The sequence below is a fragment of the Arvicola amphibius genome, chromosome 4, assembly GCF_903992535.2.
Source record: "Arvicola amphibius chromosome 4, mArvAmp1.2, whole genome shotgun sequence".
Classification (NCBI taxonomy): Eukaryota; Metazoa; Chordata; class Mammalia; order Rodentia; family Cricetidae; genus Arvicola; species Arvicola amphibius.
Window position 1 is genome coordinate 70835542 of NC_052050.1, and position 22629 is coordinate 70858170.

At 38.1% G+C, this 22629-nt stretch overlaps 1 protein-coding gene across 5 annotated transcripts in view; it reads right to left on the reverse strand.

Annotated features, from left to right (window-relative positions):
• The window catches only part of Rnf130 (ring finger protein 130), a 100765-nt gene that overhangs the window by 62986 nt on the left and 15150 nt on the right, over positions 1–22629 (reverse strand). For all 5 annotated transcript variants that reach the window (XM_038326526.2, XM_038326528.2, XM_038326527.2 and 2 more), the window contains exon 2: positions 7830–8024. In XM_038326526.2, coding sequence (XP_038182454.1) covers positions 7830–8024 — 195 coding nt within the window. The remainder of the gene's footprint in view (positions 1–7829; positions 8025–22629) is intronic.

A 22629-nucleotide genomic window follows, 5' to 3' on the forward strand; every position in this document is an offset into this window, starting at 1 on the left:
TGCACATGGGGAGGTTAGAGGGCAACTCCATGGAGTTGGTTCTCTCCTTTTCCCGCCTTTATGTGGGTTCTGAAGGTTGAATTCAGGCCATGACAGGCTCACCTTGTGCGGTAAGTGCTTCACCTGCTGAGCTTTCTCACTGCTACTTTTACTTTTGTATCTGGGACTCACCAATCTGGTTAGGCTGACCGGCCAATAAGCTCCAGGGATCTGCCTGTCTCTATATCCCTAGTGCAGTCAATCATAGCACCTGGCTGTTTTACATGGGTGTTGGGGATCTGAACTCAGTTTCCATTGCTTGCATAATAGGCACTTTACCTACTAGGCCATATCCTCACCTCCACAAAATCTACTTATAAACTAGAATCCCAAACCTATGCAGAATCTTAATATTATCTTATCTTCTTCCTCTTTTGTGGCCAGTGGGAAAAGATAGGCACAAGACAGACAAAAAAATAAGTCAATGATGGGCTCAAACAAGAAAGTAAGTATAACAGGTCATACTCAAATACCCACGAGGTAGAAGGGCTTCTCCATCCACTCAAGATATGTAAAATTAAGGAAAAGTTAAAAACCCATGGGAAAGTTTTTAAATGGGTTCATTACATTTATTTTTTGAAGCTACTATTTTTTGTTTTAAATTACTGTTTCAGGGGAAAGATGGCTCAGCAGTTAAAAGCTGCTCTTCCAGAGAACCCAAGTTCAACTCTCAGTATTCATTTCTACCGGGAACTTCAGCTTCAGGACATCTGGCCCTCTTTTGCCTCCACCAGCATCAGCTCAGGTGTGACCCATACTTTTACACACACACACACACACACACACACACACACACACACAAATAGACCTTGGAAAAAACCCTATTGTTTCACTGTGTCAACTTTAGACTCAATTTTAACTTTCTGACAGGGTGGGAGGTTGAGACAGGGTCCTTATATAGCCCTGCTGTTCTGGAACTCACTATGTAGACCAGGCTGGATTTGAACTCAGAGATCCACCTGCCTCTGCCTCTTCTCTTCAGTGATGAGATTAAAAGTGTGTGCCACCACACATGGCACAGCTTTTTTTTTTTAATGTTTTAAAAAATATGTACTACATAGAAAATACAGAAACAATACTGGAATCACATATAAAACTGAACACACAATTTAAATTCTGTCTGCCATGCAGTACAATTAAAACTGCAGGCTCAATCTTTTATGAGGTAATTAAACCCATATTCAATAAGAGGCTAAATGAACAAATACAACCAAAACCCAAAAAACTCTTTAAATGATAAAACAGCAACATGACTATATTCTTACTCATTCAAATTATTGATATGTAAAGGCATTTTTTGCAGTGTGTTTGTGGCTGTTCTAAACTAATTTTGTAAAGTATGTTTTTATATTCAAAGTCAGTTTTGCTTTTTATGAAGTATATTCTCTACTCATTGCTAAGTAGAGAGCTAAGTGAGTTAAGAACTCATGGAAAAATGACAAGAGCCAGCCAGCTGCTGTTCAGGAGTCAGAGAATGTAGGATTGCTATTGCTGAGTGACATGGATTAAAAAGCTGTAACACTATTACTTGGTTAAGAATGTCTACATATTGCTTAAGACATACAGGTCTAGACGGAGATTTCAACTACTAAAGAACAGCAGTAAAATTTATATAAAAATCTAAAACCAGTATACTCAGTCTTAGTTTTTAGACAAATGTGTTCTATTTCTACTATCCAAGAGCCCGTAATTCCCTTACACTACCACACACATCCGCTGGTTACACAACAAAGAACTCATTCTGCTAACTGGAGCTAAAGTAAAACCACATATTGAACGTCTTTCCTGTTACTGATACTGGAGACTCTGCATCGGGAAGACGTCCTTCAGCCACCAGATTAAGGGCATTCATGAGGCGAACACATCAGCTCTGGAGCACGGCCAAGGCAAGAAAACACAGCTCTTCACTTAAAATGTGAAATTTTAAGGTCTATTTTAAGCAATATGAAAAGAAAGCTCAATATCAAAACCAAACAGCTCAATGGAATCAAAACAACATGTTACTCTGTTCAGAGCATACTGACCGTTACAGGGAACAGGAAGGAAAGACACAAAATCTCAACTTAGAGAGACTTAGATCTTTTCCTTATTGTCAACCAAGTAAGAAAAGGGCCTCATAACAAAGAAGGTTCCTGAAGATGACGGGCCTTGGACTGTAACTTCACAAGGGCAGGCACTTGTTTCTTTGTTCTTCTCTGTCAGTCTGTTAGCTTATCTTCAAACATGTAGCAATGAGAAGCATTGGTCCGACATTACTGAAGTGAAGGGCTGACAGAGATGATATAAGAGCAAATGCAGGCTCATCATGCACTGCTGCACCTTCCCTTAAGAATCCCAGTTACAGGTTTAGGGGAAGGAGGGCGTCCTGGCATTAGTATCTTTATGACAGTTGCACCAGAAGTAATCTGACACAAGGTCCTTAAACGAGAAGGTATCTGGGGAGGGTTGGAGCCTACCACCATGTCAGTGAGATGGAGAGCAAGGTGTTGCTAGTGTGTATAAAAGAGAACTGGGGAGCAGGGGTTAGAAGAGGTCACAGTTTTAAACATCCTGTCAAGAATGCCTCCTTGAAAGGATGGGAGCCAGAGGGCTTCAGATGATCATACAAAAATGCATTCTACTAAACAGTGTTTCTCAGAGGTTAACAGGCTTTCTTCTGCTCTAGATCACAAGGCTGAAATACTTACTTACCTCTCTATAACCAAATTTCGAGTGGTATCAACCAGGTCCTCTCCCTGGGCTCTCCTACTCCTATATGCTTCCTCACAGCATTGCGTTCACCCTGGCCAGCTGTGTTGTGTAGGACCTGTTTAGCCACAGAAGTCCTACCTAATGCTGCTTTCGGGATGAAGAAAATATGCTTGGAAACAAAACAAATACCAGCCTTAAACTTAAAGGAATAAATACATTTGCTTCATAATTTTTTAAGAGGTACTTGTCAATACAGGCACAAAATTTGTATAACTTAAAAAATTATATGTTAATAAATTTCACACTCACTCTGATGGGTAGATAAAGCAGAGAGACACTTTTCAGGTGTTTAACAAGTGAAGATATATTTTAAAGACTTACTTGTCCAAACTCACAAGCTTGCAAATACAACTAGATATAGGATTCAAACTCCAACACTGTAATTGTACATGTCAAATTCTTTTCACAAATTTAGAGATGCTACAAACCTATTTTGATTTTACAACTAAAGTGGCAAGTTTGAAGTCTGCGATAAACTTTTAAAAACTGCGTGTGTGCATATCAGTATACAGGAGTGCAAACACGCAGGACATGGCACAAAACGTGGAGGTTTGAGCACTAGCTTGGATGCTGCTCCTCACTCTTTTACCTTGTTCAAGACAAGGCTTCTCCTGTTCACTGCTGCCTACACCAGGTTATCTGGTCCATCAGTTTCTGGTGATTCTATTTCTGCCTGCCATCTCCTGGTAGAGGTATTACAAATGGCTGTGTTACTGTGTCCAGCTTTTACATGGGTTCTAGGGATCTGGACTCCAGTTATAAGGCAAGCAAACTCCCCCAGTCCTGTGATAAACTCTTAGACATGAGTTAGAGATTAGAACAAAATAGAAAAAGCAGGGACAACTATAAATGGAGATCTGTAAGCCAGACATAAATCATTGTCATATTTTTCTGATGATGAATGTGGTAGTTTGAAAGAAAATGGCCTCCAAAGGGAGTGGTACTACCAGGAGGTGTGGTTTTCTTTGATGGAGGAAATGTGTCACTGTGGGGGATGGGCTTGGAGGCTTCCTATACTCAGGGCACCACACAGTATGACGTCAGTTGACTTCCTACTGCCTTCTGGTCAAGATGTAGTCAGCACCATGTAGGCCTTCATGCTGCCATGCTCCTCATCATGAGATAATGGACTGAATCTACAAAACTGTAAGTGAGCTACCTCAATTAAACGTTTTTTTTTTTTTTTTTTAAATATGAGCTGCTGTGGTCATTGTGTCTCTTCACAGCAATAGAAACCGTAACCAAGACAGTGAGTATGTAACAGGCTGAGACAGAATTTATTTGGTTTGAAAAGCAGGAAACAATGAGTAACAACCTAGGAGTTCAAACAAAACACTGCAAAAACTCTTCTATCAAGAAACAACCTAGAGGCCTCTTACATGCAAAGATGAACCTTCTTAGAGATAACTGCCAAATTCCCAAATTAAATGGCATACCATTGTTGTCTTTTAAATAAAATTATATTGTAGAAATCTTTTCAATGAATAGATTTATTCCTACTGTTTTTTATTAAGACTATATTCATGCTTTTTATCTAAATAATTATGTAACTTTTGTTTAAATAAAACATCTTAATAGCGTACTTCAGCCTGTTATCTGACCAAAAAGCAGATGTTTGGATCTGTCACTAATCTTTCAGTTTAACCCTCAAAGACACCTGACACGTCCACACTATTAGGAGGGAAAGCACTTCTCTATTTTACACCTGTCTACTTTTTTTTTGTTTTTATTTTTTTGAGACAGGGTTTCCCTGTAGCTTTGGAGCCTGTCCTGGAAACTAGTTTTTGTTTGTTTGTTTTTGTTTTTTTTCTGAGACAAGGCTTCTCTGTAGCTTTGGTGCTTGTCTTGGAACTAGCTCTTGGGTGCTGGGATTAAAGACGTGCACCACCACTGCCCAGCTTACACCTGTCCACTTTTATAAAAAATAGGTTTTATCTTTATGTTTTTAATTTCTCCTCTGAACACTTAAAATGGGAATAAAAGTAACAACAGACTATCTCATAAACACTTGATGATGTGTCAAAGTAAGAATATTTGAGGACATATAACCCAGAACTGTTTAGTTAAAGAATCTTATTTTCAGGTGTATCTCTGTAAGTTTAAGGCCAGCCTGGACTACAGAGCAAGTTCCGGGACAGTCAGGGTGGTTACAGAGAGAAACCCTGTCTCAAACAAAACCAAACAACAAAAAAAGATTCTTATTTCGTCAACTGTCCCAGTTATGTCCTTTATAGCAAAAGGAAGCAGACTAAGTATCCCTGTGACTTTATTCTCCTTCAGTGAGTTTTCTTCGCTTTGTCTCATGCTCCCTCAGTGTTAGAATAAAATGACAAGTACTTAGCAGAAATTTATTTTATGTTGTTTATGATCTTTAGTATGCATTAAAAATAGCTTTAATAAAATAAAATTTGTATGCCATAGGTTTATACTTCTTTTTTTAAGATTACAAAATGTGTCTACATATGGGTATGTTCACATGAGTACAGGTATACACAGAGGTGAGGGCATCATGTGCCCTGGATCTGGAGTTACAGGCGGTGAGTACAGTTAGCCATTGAGCCATCTCTCCAGGCCATAGTGATCTTTTGTAAGTGCATAACTCAGTAAGTTTATAGAAAGTACAATTATTACAATCCAAGTTTAGGAAATTTTGATCATGCCCAGAAAGTTTCCCCACATTCAATTAATAGCTGTCATTCACACCAATTAATCCTGCTTTCTGTTTCTCTAAAGCTGATTTTCCAAGATGTTTTTATATAAACTGGAACCAGGCAATAGTTGGCTTTTGTGTCTGGCACCCTTTATTTAACATACTATTTCTGAAGTTTATCCATATATCAATACATTTTTTTGAGATAAGGTCTCACTTTGTAGCCCAGGCTGGCCTAAAAGTCAATAGATAGCTTAGTCTGGCCCCTAGTCCACACAATCTTCTCTCAGCCCAGTTAATTCCATTTAGCTGATAAGCTGCATTTCAGTCTATGGACATATATTGTTTTGTTTACTTACTCATGAGCTGATGGGTATTCTGGTTGTTTCCAGTTTGGTTATTTGAAATACTCTACTGGGACATTTAAACATACGTCTTTGTGTACACTTTCCCCTCTCGTTTACTTTCTTTTTTCTGTTTCTCTTGTGTTGGCTGCTAGGGATAAGACTGCTGGCTCATATGGTAAATTTGTGCTTAAATTTAGGGAAACTGTTGAACTGTTTTCCAAGCTGGCTCCACATTCCCAACAGCAGTTACATTTACCCAATGGGTATGAAACAGTATCTCATTGTTTAGACTGCATTTTTTCTAATGCTTATTGAAATGTCTAATCACTAAATCCTTTGTCTATTGTTACATTAAGTTTACTTATTACTGATTTTTAAGGTTTCTCTAAATGGGACTCACATAAGACATTTCTAGACACAAAGAGATGCCATTTGCTACTGCCCTTATGTTCACCTCTATTCTGTTTGCCCTACAGAAGTTGCAGTTCCTCTGGAATTCACCCCATGCCCTACTTCTCAACCTCTTTTATTTTGTTGTTACTATAATCGATGATTAAAAATTGTGTGGTCAAACAAGCACAGAAAATAATTTTTATCAAAGAATTATTCCCTTTAAGACATCTCCAAGACCTTAATATGTCAATGAGCATAAAGAGCCTCTGCAAGTGCACTAATGCAAGAATTTCCCAAAACTTGTCCTTTACATTTTTTTCTTTACTGAGTCCTCTAGAGCATATCAGAATGAATGGATAATGTGAGGAATGCGGATGAGAAATCTACACTATCTGACAAACTTCCCGCTCTTCAATGTGTGTGTGTGAGAGTGTGTGGTGTGTGGTGCAGTGCATGCATATGACTATGGAGGTATGTGGGTGCAGGGTATCAGGAATCTTCCCCTATTGCCTCCCTTAATGCTCTGAGTCAGAGTCTCTCACTGAACCAGAAGTTTGCTCTTTCAGCTAGGCTGGCTGATCATTTAGATCCTCGGACTCCATCTGTCCAGGACCTACCCTGTGCAAGGCAAGAATCTACTCCCTCGAGTTGTTCTCTGAACCTCCTACACAAACAAACAAACAAAACCCAGGGTGTTTTCCTTAAAAAAAAAGCATTTCTTAAGTAAGATATTATATTATAAATCTTTATGAATTTAAAGCTAAATTAAACCCCAGATGCTCAGAGCCAAGCTCATGAAACTGAATGCACATTAGTAAACTTGGGTATAACCCTCTTCTGCCAGCTCTTACTGACTTTAGTCTTCTGATCTGTAAGACCGGGCAAGAATCTATATCATATATGACTACAAGGACTGCCTCAAGCATCGATTTGTTTTTAAAATTTACTTTTATTTATGTGTATGTATGTGCATACACTGTGTGTACGCACACACACATCTACAGAAGACAAAAAAGGGCATCAGATCCCTTGGAGCTGGAGCTACAGGCATTTGCGAGCCATCTGATACAGATGCCTGTAACCAAACTTAGGTCCTCTGCAAGAGAAGCAAACTTTCTTAAGAATCCACAGCAAAGTGGTGGCATATACATATACAGAGTAAATTGCAACTATTGTTATACAAACAATTACCCTATGTACTTCACACAAGAAATGAAACGGTATCTCACTGGCTGTATGTACTCATTGCTAAGGCAGCTTCAACACTTAATTCAACTTAATTCAACACTTAATGACACAGAAAGAATCCCTCCTGGACAGGTAACCCTTAAGAGCCCACAGTAGTCTGTGAGAAGGATCCCGTATCAAGCACAGGGTAACTGAAATCATCACACAAAGAATAGAAGAGCAAAACTACTATGAGATCTGTCCGAGCCAGTCATTAGGAAGAGTTACAGATGGTTTTGGACATTATTAAAGAAAAAAACAAAGGGGAAAAAAGACATGTACCTCCACAAGGGACACTACCAAAAGTTAATATAATCATAGAATTACATTTAAGATTATGATTTCATCAAAAGTAGAAGAATGCCCAAAGCAATAATTTTAAAAAAAGAAAGACAAAATCTAAAGCCTCTTTTCCTGTTTACCTGGATGAGTCATGGTGACCGGCTCCTCTTTGGATTTATTATTATAGATGACTACAGCAACCGCATTGTGGAAAGCAGCCCGTGATATTTTCTCTTTAAAGGTGCAATTTCCTCTTTGTAGCAGGGCAATCCACTGTTTGATATTAGGAGGGACAAAGAATCGCGTTTGAGGATCACAGCCCAGATGATCAGCCACTAAATAACAAAAAGAAAAGTACATGAAAGATGAAGTCAGTAAGTCTTTATTGGTGCCTTTCTGTCTTTCAAACACTGTGCAGATCCACAGCTCACCACAGCAAGGCTGTATGTATTTCCATAAAGTGCAACACAATGAATCTAATCAATGTCTATAGGAAAAAGAATGCTACTTGTACTACAAAGTAAAACAAAGGAAACTTTTTTCTTTCTTTTTTTTAAACTTTACAGATAAAATTTAAAAAGCCAGTAAAAACCAGGGTAGGTAGGTTGATAAGAGAGGAGAAAAGGCAAACTTAGAAACCCAGCCTAGAAGTCTTCCAATCCATCCATTTGCACTTACTACCTTCTAGACACACTGCTGCTCCTATCACCACCAGGAAGAAACAGGAATTCTGCTTGGTGGTAAGTGAGGAGGCCAAAGTAATCTTTAATTCAGCTACCAAGTGATGTTAAAATGCAAGCATGGCAAATAAACTTTTTAACAGATGTCAAAGGAAATCATAAAATTTAAATTTGGGCCTATATTTAATAGTGAAAAATGATATAAAGAAAAAACATCATTCCTCTACATTTACTGGAAAAGAAACTCTACATATCTGCACTGAGATATATGATCTAGGATTCAGGGAGACACCAGACAACCTCTTAGTCCAACAAGTTACATGGCCACAGTTCTAGACTTTTAGAGAGACTTTGTTCCAAATACTTACAAACGGATTTACATTGGTCAAACTAAGTTCTTCCATCTTTCATCCCACACATGACACTTTCTGCAAATCCACAAAGAAGCCCCTGCTTCCCCTGCCCATTTAGAACACGTCAAAATGAGAGAAAAGTGTGGTCTACAGGGAGAAAAGAAGTCACAAAAGACAGGGCTGGAGACAGTCAGCAGGCAGGGGCAGGGACGAGGGAGGAAGAGGACCTTCTGCCTCCTGTAGTCGGTCACTATCAGTCCTGCAGTCCATCACTATCAGTCCCATGTGCACTATGGAGAAAAGAAGGAGATCACAGCACACCGACCCCAAAGGGTAACCTCACAGGTAAATAAGTCATAACTAAGTATTAGGTACTAGTAATAAAGGATAATTATAATTTATAAAGAAAGAATATTAGTAGGAAAATGTTTGTTTTCTGTAAGCATGCTGCAAAGCAAAAGAAACCAGATGCTTATAGTATTTGTCAATTAAAAAGTAAAGATGTTGTCGCACGGATGTGGCACATGCCTTTAATTCAAGCACTCAGGAGGCAGAGGCAGGCAGATGTCTTTGAGTTTGAGGCCAGCGTGGTCTACAGAGTGAGTTCCAGGACAGCCAAGGCTACACAGAGAAATCCTATCTCAAAAAAACAAAAAAAAAAAAAGGAAAGATGTTACTGATATGAAAAGTCACACCTAACCATTCCCACTTAAATTTTGTTCATTAAGTTTTCTTATGAAGGAGGAGAGAGGCAGGGAGGTGACACAATAAGAACATTTTCTATGAAAGGACTTTAGAAACACAGAAAGTAGGAGGTGTATCAATTCTACAATGTATCATGATTGGTACCTGCTACTCGCCTACATCCTTAATACAGTAATCCTTCATTAATGAGAGAAAGGGTGGCATGTGTGAGTGTGTGGAAAGGATAACAGAGTAAGTGTAAATTGCTGGAGATGAGTAACACATATAAAGCCCTGGCTTTGACTCCCAGCATCAGAGAAAACTTAAACTGAAAAAAAGCTTGTCACATGATTTTCCTCAAATACTGGGAGGCACAATCATCACATTATGAAACTTTAAAATTCTGAAGCAGATTGTTTACCTCCAGCAGTATCTATTACACAGATAATTATGCTGTTTTAAAATACAAGCATTGAAAAGATGTTTTATGATAACCTCTTAAGTCTCAGGACATTGTCCAACCATATCCAAATGGAGCAACCAAAAAACGGTTTTTAGTGTTTTGTTATTTTTCAAAGTGGACTGCTATATAGAAGCCTGGTAGAAAAGGCAGATTATGGAATACCCCAAGGTATCTGCATGTTTGTCTTATATGAAACTTCCATTTTCTGTGGTGTCCTTTCTCCCCGTGGCTCATGTACTTTTACAATGCAGTCAAAAGGAAACTGTGTACTATGGAATCAGCAACACAAGGGCTACAAGTCTAAACCAACTACTTACTAGGAACCTCTCTGATCTTAAACTTCTACTTATTACAAAACTGGGCTTACTGGAGATGACAGGGTATTGCACCCAGGACCTCACTTAGACTATATAAGCGTTCTACCACTGAGTTACACCCTGAACCTGATACTGTCATCTCAGAGTTACATATGTGAAAAAGTTAGCAATAATTTTTTTTTATTTTAAACTGCCTGAAAATAACTTGTCTTTCTTTTCCTCAGTCTCCCTCCCACCCCCCGTCTTGTCCTAGCAATCCAGTTTGGTTCCCTGGGGATGTCTGAAGCCATTGTACGGGAAATCCACTGTCTGCAACAGGGGTCATGTTCCATGTTTCTTAGCTCCTAAGTGCTGGCTCTCTCCTTCTGACAGTTCAGTCTACCGAGAACATCCCTAGTGTTCTCAGGCTGCAAAGGGACAGCAAAAGTGTACCATGAAAAAATCCATTAATCTACTGAAGAAAACTTTGACATTCTACAGGAATCCCTACTCACTAAGAATAGATTCTAGAACAACTGCTGGATCCAAACGAATTCCAACAACAAACTGTATATCCAAAACAATATTCCTACTCCATAAAATTCACCCAAAAAGGCTCCAAAAGCAAAACATCAGTAAGAATGCAATGTGTACAAGAAGGAGACATGTGGGTTCCTGTTTCAGGAAGCAGTATTTATTATTCAAGAGAAGAAAATGAGGTTTTTACATCCACTTAATACTGCAGTGCATGTATTCTATCTCAATATTCCTTCTAATTACAAAATAAATGAACAATGAAATAGTATTAGTAGTTCTGAAACAGCTGCCCGTTGGGATTCAGTGGCACTACTACAAATTTAATGCCGTTTGTATTTGAGCAATTTATTTTGTGGAAACACTGAAGCATGGAAGATCTAGCAATTCTGGACTGTTCAAGTGTGTCATTAACAATTCTGTTCAAATCCACAACCACTCTACTTCACAGTCTTCAAATTTCTTAAGACGGTACTGCCTCTGACTTCTCTGCATTCATTAGTTAGAGCTGAAAAAAATCATAATGAAATCTGAAATTATAGATTATATAAAATATTATACTAATAAGAACTTGAGGCCTGAGAATAGTGCAGCAGTAAAGTGCTTGCCTAGTTTATATAAGCCCCAGTACCACCAAAAGATAGTTAAAAAAAAAAAAACCCCAAACTCTTATATTTTGTTTCCTAAATAGACTTTCCTGCTGAACACTGAAACAATGAGGCTCTTATTTACCTCTTGATAGGACCCAAACAAGCACAGATTTCTCACATCAATGAAATTTTTTTTTTTAAATTTTCGAGACAGGATTTGTCTGTAGTTTTTGGAGCCTGTCCTGGAACTAGCACTTGTAGACCAGGCTGGCCTCGAACTCACGGAGATCCGCCTGCCTCTGCCTTCTGAGTGCTGGGATTAAAGGCATGCGCCACCACCACCCGGCCAGCCTCAATAAATTTTTATGCATATGCGTATGCATGTGCATTTGCAGGCCAGAGGACAACCTCAGGTGTTATCCTGAGGAATATCTTTCATCTTTGACACAGGATCTCTGGTCTGGGCTCATCAATTAGGCTAGATTAGTTTGGTAAAGTTCCAAGGATTTTCCTGAGTCCATCTCTCCAGTTCTGGGATTAGAAACATACCCGACCATGACTGGTATTTCTTAGGTGGGTTCTGGGGACCCAACTCAGGCCCTATTGCCTTGCAAGCACTTTACCAACCACCTTCCAAGCATAGTAAGTATTTTTTTTTAGCTTATGTGCTCTAAAGCAAATCAAGTATTAAGGAAAAATAAAATGGGCTAAACACTGAGGTGGTATGACTGACCCAATATCAACACAATATGAGTAAACACCAGAAAGAGTGTTTAGAATGGCAGGAAAGGAAAAGAACATATGGTGAAGGGTCAGGGAAGCTAAACAGAACCATTGAAAAGTTGCCCAAGCAGAAAGGATGGGGCACGGAAATGACTAAAATACAGGTCGGGGCTGGGAATGGAGTTCCGCTGAAGTATGCTTGCCTAGTGTGCATGAGGTCTTGATCCCTAGTAGTGAAACGACAAACACAGTGAACCTTAAATCCACCAGACACACAGAAGCACACATGTGCGATCACAGGCACGCACACACGCATGGTGTGTGTGTGTGTGTGTGTGTGTGTGTGTGTAAGCATCTTGAACTTGTGTGAGACTCAGGAAAGATGGATACATAGCAGAAGCTGTAATACAAATTTAAGATTACAGAGTTCTAGAAAGACCCTATTTGGAATGGGAGAATGAAAATGTTCCACTATGCAGAAAATGTAAATATTTAGGGATTTTACTTTATTTTTATTATTTGTGGAGCTGGAGATCCACACCAGGAATGCTAGTCCTTCTAGCCCTTGAAATGCAAATATTTCAAAGGCTGTGGGCCAATGAGGTAGTTCAGCTGGTACAGGCACTTGTTGTCAAGCCTGATGCCCTGAGTTCGATCCCTAGAACCTATATGGTAAAAGAAGAGAATCAACTTCCACAAGCTGTCCTGATTCCCACAAGCATATCATGTCACACACCAGTTCAATACCTAGCTACAAACACAAGCTAAATAAATTATTAAACAAATGTAAAAAATTAAAGTTATTTACATGAACTAACATAAAATCTATGCTCCCATTGTAATAGTCCAAAACTTGGTACATGATTAATTTAACAGGATTTCACCTCTTAAAAATCAAATTCCTCACATATGGAACAGTCACCCTGTTCTGTGTGTTAACAGTTTCTTCCCAAGTCCCAAGAACCATCAATCTGCTGTAAAACTCTTGGGGTGAGAGTGATGCAGAATCAAGAACCCAGCAGAGCACCTTTCTGCATGCGTAGCTGAGACAGGTTATAGTCCGCTCGAGGCTCACAGGGCCTCTTGCTCTCAGAACCTATAATCTTATTTCCTCTTCTTGAATAGCAATCCTACCACATCTTGGTCAACCCCTTTCTGGGCTTTGGAGTCTTCTGCGGCATGCTCTCCTTCCTCCAGAGACCATTTGGGTAGATCTTCAAGCTGCCATGGCACTCCAGAACTGCATCCCTCTTGGCATTCACTGTACTGCATCAGTAACTGGCTGTTTATTATGACTCTTTCCTTTTAGAAGGTACAATCCAGTATCTCCTCCAATATGTCTGGCACATAGGAACACTTTACGCATCTGAAGTAGGGAGAGGCTAGGGATATAGCTTAGTGGTAGAGCATCTGTCTGGTAAAGTGTGAAGCCCTAGTTTCACTTCTTTGTCCACAAAAACAACAAAAAAATTGATGTAAGAAGAGTGAGCACGTGAAATTAAGAAAAAAGAGAGACTAAAAACTTTGTTTCAAGTATCTTTTTTGGAATATGTATTGTATGATGTATAGTTGCACACAAATGTGTGCATGTGAAGGCCTGAGGCTGATATCCAGCATCTCCTCGGATTGCTCTCCACCTTATCTATTGAGGCATGACCTCTTATTGAACCGGGTACTCACTGTTTGGGTTAGTCTAATCAGCCAGCTTGCTTCAGGGATCCCACCTCCACCACGCCCACCCAGCTTTCCACTGTGTTCTGGGATCGGAGCTGTGGTCCTCAGGCTTGTGCAGCAAGCACTGCACCTGTGGAGCCATCTTCCTAGCCTCTTATGTCACTGACTTTTGTTTGATGACTCATGTTTTATCAGTTGATTTCTATAAACAAGTAAAATTAAACTTGTCTGAATGAAAGTTTCTGTTGTCAGATGTGTTCTGATTATTTTTCCCTTTCCTATCCTGAAAGATTATAATCTTTTTAGTCTACAGACTTCCTAGTTCTACCTTGTCTTTCTTTGTGTGTGTGTGTGTGTGTGGGAGGTGTTTCTTTGCAAAGTTCTAGCCCTATGATGAAAAGAAAAAATCAAATTTCTTTATTTATGTTTCTAATTTTTAAATTTTTGCTTTTAGTGTCCAGCTACTGGCTGGTGTGTTGCTTTCATTCTTTTATCCACTCCCACAGATGGGACCTTTTCTCATGTTTCTATTCCTTTACTGGCCACCATCTATTACTTACGTTTACTGGGTGTTAACTGTTGTTGAAAATGTTTTATTTTTCCTTTTTTCTGTTCATTTCAATTCTCTCTTAACCTTATATGTAAGATCATGCATTGCTTAATGACAGGAACCATTCTGAGAACTGTGTGGTTAGGAGATAATCCTTACAGCATGGATATTATAGGGTATGCTCAAATAAGCTAAGGTGGTGATGACATCACTAAGTGATATAATCTTATGGGACTGCCTAGTTACACACACCCATTATTGATGAAATGTCCCTTTGTGGTATTATAAGGTTTTTTTTTTTTTTTTTGGTCTTTCAAGACAGGGTTTCTCAGTAGCTATGAAGCCAGTCCTGGAACTCACTCTGTAGACCAGTCTGGCCTCAAACTCACAGAGATCCGCCTACCTCTACCTCCCAAGTGCTGAAGTTAAAGGCGTGCACCACCACCTCCCAGCCTTTTCCCTCCCTCCCTCCCTCCCTCCCTCCCTCCCTTCTTCTGAGACAGGGTTTCTCTGTGGCTTTGGAGCCTGTCCTGGAGCTCAATCTGCAGACCTGGCCTTGAACTCACAGAGATCCACTTGTCTCTGCCTCCCGAGTGCAGGGATTAAAGGACTGTGCCACAATCACCTAGCTTTTTTTTTTTTTTTAAAGTTATTTTAGTTTTCTTTTTTTGTATTTTTGTGGTAAATAAGTTTGCTTCATTCCTCTCTATTTCCTTTTTTTCCTTGTAGGGTTTGGTATCATAATAGAGTAACAAGGAGCCCACTCTCTATCCATTTTGCAGGAACTTTCTGTCAATGATCGTTCTTGCTTTTACCTTCCCTAGGCTTAAATGATGGTCTCGTCTATTTCAAAGAAGTAAAAATGGGATCTTAAAACTACCCTTTACTGCTGCTCTTTCAGGAGTGGTCCATACCCACTTTGCTGGTGTTCATTTGCCCTATCAACACGCCTCTTTTGGTCTTTCTGCCTCCTACCACTCCACTGGAACTTGTTGTTTTATTCTTAGTACTTTTGCTCTTTGATTTTCCAGGAGACTGCCACGCAGCACCCAAATAAGTCACACATGAAAAGACCTATTATTAATTATGGTATCCATAGCTTTTCTTCGCCTGTAGAAACTAAAGCAAAACCCCTTACCCAACATTAACACATGTCTTGGTTTCCATTCTGAGGTCAGTATATCTTTTTTCTTTCTTTCTTTTTTAATGAGGCCTTGTTCCTATGACTTTTTAAAATTATGTATGTATGTATGTATGTATGTATTATGTATTATGTATACAATATTCTGTCTGTGTGTATGTCTGCAGACCAGAAGAGGGCACCAGACCTCATTAAAGATGGTTGTGAGCCACCATGTGGTTGCTGGGAATTGAACTCAGGACCTTTGGAAGAGCAGGCAATGCTCTTAACCTCTGAGCCATATCTCCAGCCCCCCCCCCATGACTTTTTTTAAAAAAATGTTTTTATTGAGCTATAATATATATTTTTCCCATACCCCTTCCTTCCTCCCTCTCCACCCCATTTTTAAATTGGATTATCTGGTATTTTGTTGTCTAGTTTTCTGAGTTCTTTATATATTTTGGAAATCAGCCCTCTATCGGATGTGGGGTTGGTGAAGATCTTTTCCCATTCTGTAGGCTGTTGTTTTGTCTTGTTTACTGGGTACTTTGCCTTACAAAAGCTTCTCAGTCACCAAGTGACCTAAGGGGTGACTGGAACTGTGGCACTGACTGCACCACGAGGAGCAACCAGCTGAGCCTTGGATCCACTGGCACCTGGAAGATTGATCACCAGAGACACAGACAGCCTCAACTACACCAATCAGAGGAAAAGATGAGTAGACAAGGTAAGAACACAGACACCACAAAGAGCAACAAAACGACACCAATAAAATCTAGTGGCCCCACAACAGCGAAACTTGAACATCCAAACATAGATAAAGCAGAAGAAAATGACCTAAAAAATAACTTTAAGAGAATGTTTGAGACCTTAAAGAGGAAATGAAAATTTCCCTCAAAGAAATAGAGGAAAATACAAACAAAAAATTGGAAGAAATCAACAAATCCCTTAAATAAAACCAAGAAAAAGCACTCAAACAGATGAAAGAAACGATTAAAGACTTGAAAATCAAAACAGAGACAAGAAAACACAAACTGAAAGGAATTACAGAAACAGAAATTATGAAAAAATGATCAGGAACCACAAATGAAAGTATAAACAGCAGAATACAAGAGATGGCAGAGAGAATCTCAAGTGCTGAAGATACAATAGAGGAAATAGACTCATCAGTCAAAGAAAACATTAAAGCTAACAAAATATCCAGGAAATACGGGACACCATGAAAAGACCAAACGTGAGAATAATAGGGATAGAAAAAAGAGAAGTCCAACTCAAAAGCACAGAAAATATATTCAACAAAATCATAGAAGAAAACTTTCTGAATATAAGGAAAGATATGCATATGAAGATACAAGAAGCTTACAGAACACCAAATAGACAGGATCAAAAAAAATTCCCCTTGTCACATAATAATCAAAACACTAAACATACAGAATAAAGAAAGAATATTAAGAACTGCAAAGGAAAACGGCCAAGTAACATATAAAGGCAGACCTATCAGAATTACACCTGACTTCTTAATGGAAATAATGAAAGCCAGAAGGTCCTGGTCAAACATTATGCAGATGTTAAGAGACCATGGATGCCAGCCCAGACTACTATAACCAGTAAAATTTTCAATCACCATAGATGGACAAAACAAGATATTCCATGACAGAACCAGATTTAACCAATACCTAGCCACAAACCCAGCTCTACACAAAGTACTAGAAGGAAAATTCCAACCCAAGGAAGTTGGCTACATCAACAAAAACACAGACAATAGATGATCTCACAGCAGTACATCCCAAAGAAGAAAAAAAAAAACCACACAATAACATCACCAACAACAATAACTAAAATAACAGAGGCTAGGAATCACTGGTCATTAATATCGCTTAATACAAACAGACTCAACTCACCTATAAAAAGACATAGGCTAACAGACTGGATACAAAAACAGAATACATCCTTCTGCAGCATACAAGAAACACACCTCAACCTCAAAGACAGACATCACATCAGAGGAAAGGGTTGGGAAAAATTTTTTTTCCAATTAAATGGACCTAAGAAACAAGCTGGTGTAGCTATCCTAATAATCTAACAAAACAGACTTCAAACTAAAATCAATCAAAAGAGACAAAGGAGGACATTTGATATTAGTCACAGGAAAAATCATCATGAGAAAATCTCAATAATGAACATCTATGTCCCAAATACAAGAGCACCCTCATATGTAAAAGAAACACTTCTAAAGCTTAAATCACACATTAAACCCCACACACTAATAGTGGGAGACTTCAACACCCCACTCTCACCACTGAACAGGTCTGTCAGACAGAAAATTAACAGAGAAATAAGGGAACTAACAGATGTTATAACTCAAATGGACTTAACAGACATCCATAGAACATTCCATACAAACATAAAAGAATATACCTTCTTCTCAGCACCTCATGGAACCTTTCCAAAAATTGACCACATACTGGGTAAAAAAGCAAACCTCAAAAGATACAAAAAATTTGGAATAACCCCATGTATCTTATCAGATCACCAAGGCTTAAAATTACAATTCAACAGCAATACTAATTCTAGAAAGCCCACAAGCACATTGAAATTAAACAAGGCCCACCTGAATCATCAATGGGTCAAGGAAGAAATAAAGGAAGAAATTAAAAACTTCCTAAAATTCAATGAAAATGACTGCACAATATACCCAAATTTATGCAACACAATGAAAGCAGTGTTAAGAGGAAAGTTCATAGCACTAAATGTTTACACTAATAAGTTGGAAAAATCCTACACTAGTAAGTTAACGGAACATTTGAAAACTCTAAAACAAAAAGAAGCAAACTCACTCAGGAGGACTAGACCACAGGAAATAATAAAATTGAGAGCTGAAATCAATAAAATAAAAACAAAGAACACTACACAAAGAATCAATGAGACAAAGAGTTGGTTCTTCAAGAAAATCAACAAAATAGACAAACCTTTATCCAAACTAACCAAAAGGCAGAGAAAGAATATCCAAATTAACAAAATCAGAAATGAAAAGGGGGACATAACAACAGATACCAAGGAAATCCAGAAAATCATTAGGTTGTATTTCAAAAACCTGTACCCCACAAAATTGGAAAACTTAAAGGAAATGGACAACTTTCTGGATAAAAATTACTTACCAAATTAAATCAAGACCAGATAAGCAAGTTATATAGATCTATAACTGTTAAAAAAATAGAAACAGTCCTCAAAAGTCTTCCAACCAAAAAAGCCCAGGACTAGATGGTTTCAGTGCAGAATTCTACAAGATTTTCAAAGAAGAACTAATACCAATAATCAAATTGTTCCACACAATAGAAACAGAAGGAACACTGCCAAACTCTTTTTTTACGAGGATACAATTACCCAAACCACAGAAAGACATTACTAAGAAAGAGAATTACAGACCAATCTCACTCATGAACACTGAAGCAAAAATACTCAATAAAATACTGGAAAACCGAATCTAAGAACACATGGAGTATGACACAACAGGAAAAAAAAAAACATCTTGAAATGTGCAGGCAAATGGTTGGAGATAGAAAACATCATACTGAGTGAGGTAACCCAGATCCAGAAAGACAATTATCATCTGTATTCACTCATAAGTGGCTTTTAGACATAAAGCGAAGAAAAACCAGCCTATAATTCACAATCCCAGGGTACCTAGACAACAATGAGACCCCTAAGAGAGACATACATGGACCTAAACTACATGGGAAGTAGAAAAAGACAAGAACTTCTGAGTAAATTGGGAGCATGGGGACCATGGGAAAGGTAGAAGAAAAAGGGAGAGGAAGTGAGGGGAGTAGAGAAAAATATATAGCTCAATTAAAAATAATAAAAAGAAAATAAAGGGGCTGGAGAAATGGCTCAGCAGTTAAGAGCACTGCCTGCTCTTCCAAAGGTCCCGAGTTCAATTCCCAGCAATCACATGGTGGCTTACAACATATGTAATGAGATCTGGTGCCCTCTTCTGGCCTGCAGTCTTATATGCAGGCAGATCACTGTATATATAATAAATAAATAAATCTTTAATAAAAAGAAAAGAAAAAATTATATTGGCTGACTTAATTCTGTAGGTTTTTCTACTATCCAATGTCTCTCCACAGCTGTTGTTCCTTTCTCCTGAGCATTTAGAAAATTCAAAGTTAATAAAGCATTATGCAATCTATTTCTGGGGTTATTTATCATCCCTTTCTGATTATTTAACATATCCTTTAGAGTTCAATTTGATCTTTCTATAACTGCCTGGCCTATAGGATTGTGTGGTATACCTGTAATGTACAAAGTAAGCAAAAAACTGTTTCATTTTCTTAGATACATATTTTGGACCATTGTCTTTATTCATACAGGTATACCTACGATGGCCATAACTTCTATTATATGTGTGATTACGGAATCAGCCTTTTCCAAACTCAAAGCAGTTGCACACTGAAAACCTGACTAGGTATCAATGGTGTGGTGTACATATTTTAGTTTCCCAAATTCTACAAAATGAAACACATCCAGCTGCTAGATTTCATTCCTTTGAGTACCCTTTGGGTGACTTCCTGCAGATAATGGTGTTTGGCTGTATAAAGAGCAAGTAGGACATTTCCTTTTAATTTCCTCGGACTGTTGCCATGTGATAGAAGTCTTTTTTTTTTTAACTTTTGCTATTGGCATGTTTTTTTATGGCTTTCTTTCTTTCTTTCTTTCTTTCTTTCTTTCTTATTTATTTAATGACTTTTTAAATGAAATTCTGAGGCCTTCAATACATTTTCAATCTATAATTAATCAATTCCTGCATTACCTTGTGCTAGAGGCCCTTATGGGATCGGATGTGTGTTATTTATATGGGATGATGCTTATTCCCGATTATATCTTGGACCTAAATAGTGAAGTCAATTCTGTATCATTTGGTATAAATTCAGTGGCTTCAATACACAAAACAACTCTTTCTGCATATTGCAAATCAGTAATTATCTTGAGAGGTTCTTTAAAATAAGAATAGCATATAATTCTGACTTTTGTACAGAATCATAAGGGTTTTGATCCACTTTACTTAAATTTTCCATGCCCTCCATGAGTGCCTTATATAATTTCTCTTCAAAGCCAATTCTCTCTCAGCTTCTGCTGATAATTCCCTAGGACTATTAAGGTCCTAGTCACCAAATAAGGTTTTGTTTAAATTAATCAGGTCATCATGAACTATCCCAAAAGTGTGCTGTAGAGGGGAAACGTCTCCTAGCAATCTTTGGTAGTCATGAAGAGTCTGCGATCAATCTTTCCTAATTTGCATTGTGTGGGTCTAATTTTTTGTAAACCTATTTTATAGCCTAAATAATAGAATCTCCTCTTTGTATTTTTTTTCAGAAGCAATTTATAATCACAACTAAGCAAAATTTTCTTTACTTTTTCAAACATTCTTTCTAAAATAACTACATTTGAATCAGATAGCAAAATGTCATCCATGTAATAGTAAAGTATAGATCCAGGAAATTGCTTATATATGACTTCTAATGGCTGACTTACAAAATATTGGCACAGGGTGGGACTATTAAACATTCCCCGTGGGAGAACTTTCCATTGATATCTTTTAGCAGGCTGAGAATTATTATAAGTAGGCACTGTGAAGGCAAATCTTCCTGTCTTTTTCTTGTAAAGGTATAGTGAAGAAACAATCTTTTAAATTAGTAACTATAAGAGGCCATCCTTTAGGCAACAGACGGCAAAGGAATGCCAGACTGTAGAGAGCCCACTGTAGAATCACCTTATTAGCAGCTCTTAGTTTCCATTCTCTAGTTTCCAGATTTCTTTATAACAACAAATACATGAGAATTCCAAGGGCTGGTTGATTCTTCAATATGCTGAGCATCTAGTTTCTCCTGTGCCAGCTGTTCTACTGCCTCAAGTTTCTCTATTGTTAAAGGCCATTGCTTAACCCATACAGGTTTGTCTGCCAACCATTTTAAAGATAGGGCTGCTGGTGCCTCTGAAATATCAGCAGCTGTTGTGGCCTGTTCTTATACAACCTGAATGGTTGGTAACTGTCCTTTATAAAAGCTTGTAATATTTTCCCCAGAAACATATATTAACTTATAGTTTGTTTCTAAGATTGGGGGAATGTTAATCTGAGTATTCCACTGCTATAACAAATCACATCCCCACAAATTCATTGCTACATTGGTCACATATGGTTTTAACATTCCTTTCTGTCCTTCTGACCCTATACTTTTGACCCATCTTGCCCTCTACTTTACCTGAAATAAAGTTCCAGTCCCTAAAAACTGAGCATTTACATCCCAAAGAGGTCAGTTTGAATGCCAAGATCTGATAAAATTATTTGCTACATTTGCACCCATGTCTTCCAGATCTTCAATGACAACATAATTTATTTGTATTTTTAATTTTGGTCTTCATTCATTTTCAGAAATTTGCCAAAACACTTGCTTTATGGATTCTCCTGAATTTTTTTGTTCTCTCTTCTATAGCTATTCTATCATCCAGAGCAGTATGGTTTCTTACTATAGGCATTAGGTTCTTTAATTGCTCTGGGAAGGAGTTTACTCCATGATGGCAGGAAATAACTGAACCAGATTTGGCATAGGGGCCTATGAGAGGCCCCTCATGGAGTTTCCCAATGACAAAGGATAACCTTGAATATTCCCCGTTAACCTATATTCATTAGTATAATGCCTGCTTTTGCTACACCTTCTGCATAATCCAGTAGTGAGGGGTGTTCTGAATGGATTATTCTTAGAAAAAACATTGGTTCTAGAAACACCCTGTCTACAGTCCCTTTTCAGGTGACCTTGTTTATCACAATTATAACATTTGACTTTTTTATTTTTCCTCAGACCTCTGGAAATCACCTCTCCTATCATCATGGTCATGAGATTCATTATTAATTGTATCTTGAATCCATTCCTCCAAAGGTGCTGGTCTTACTTTTAATAGCCTAATTATTCTTTTGCATAGAAAATTGGCATTTTCAAAATCCAGAGATTCAATAATTATTTGTCTAGTTTCTGAATTCTATTTACTGCTGAAATCAATCTTTGTAAGAAATTCATAAAGGATTCCTTTGGGCCCTGTAAAACTTTAGTAAATGACTCAATTTTCTTTCCTATTTCTCCAATTCTGTACTAAGCATTCAACGTTGTGGTGTGACATAAATTCAAGGTGTGGTCATAATATAGAGCTTGCCTTTCTATAGTAGCATAGTTGCCTTCTCCAAGAATTTGATCTCGGGAAATTTCCATACCTCTAG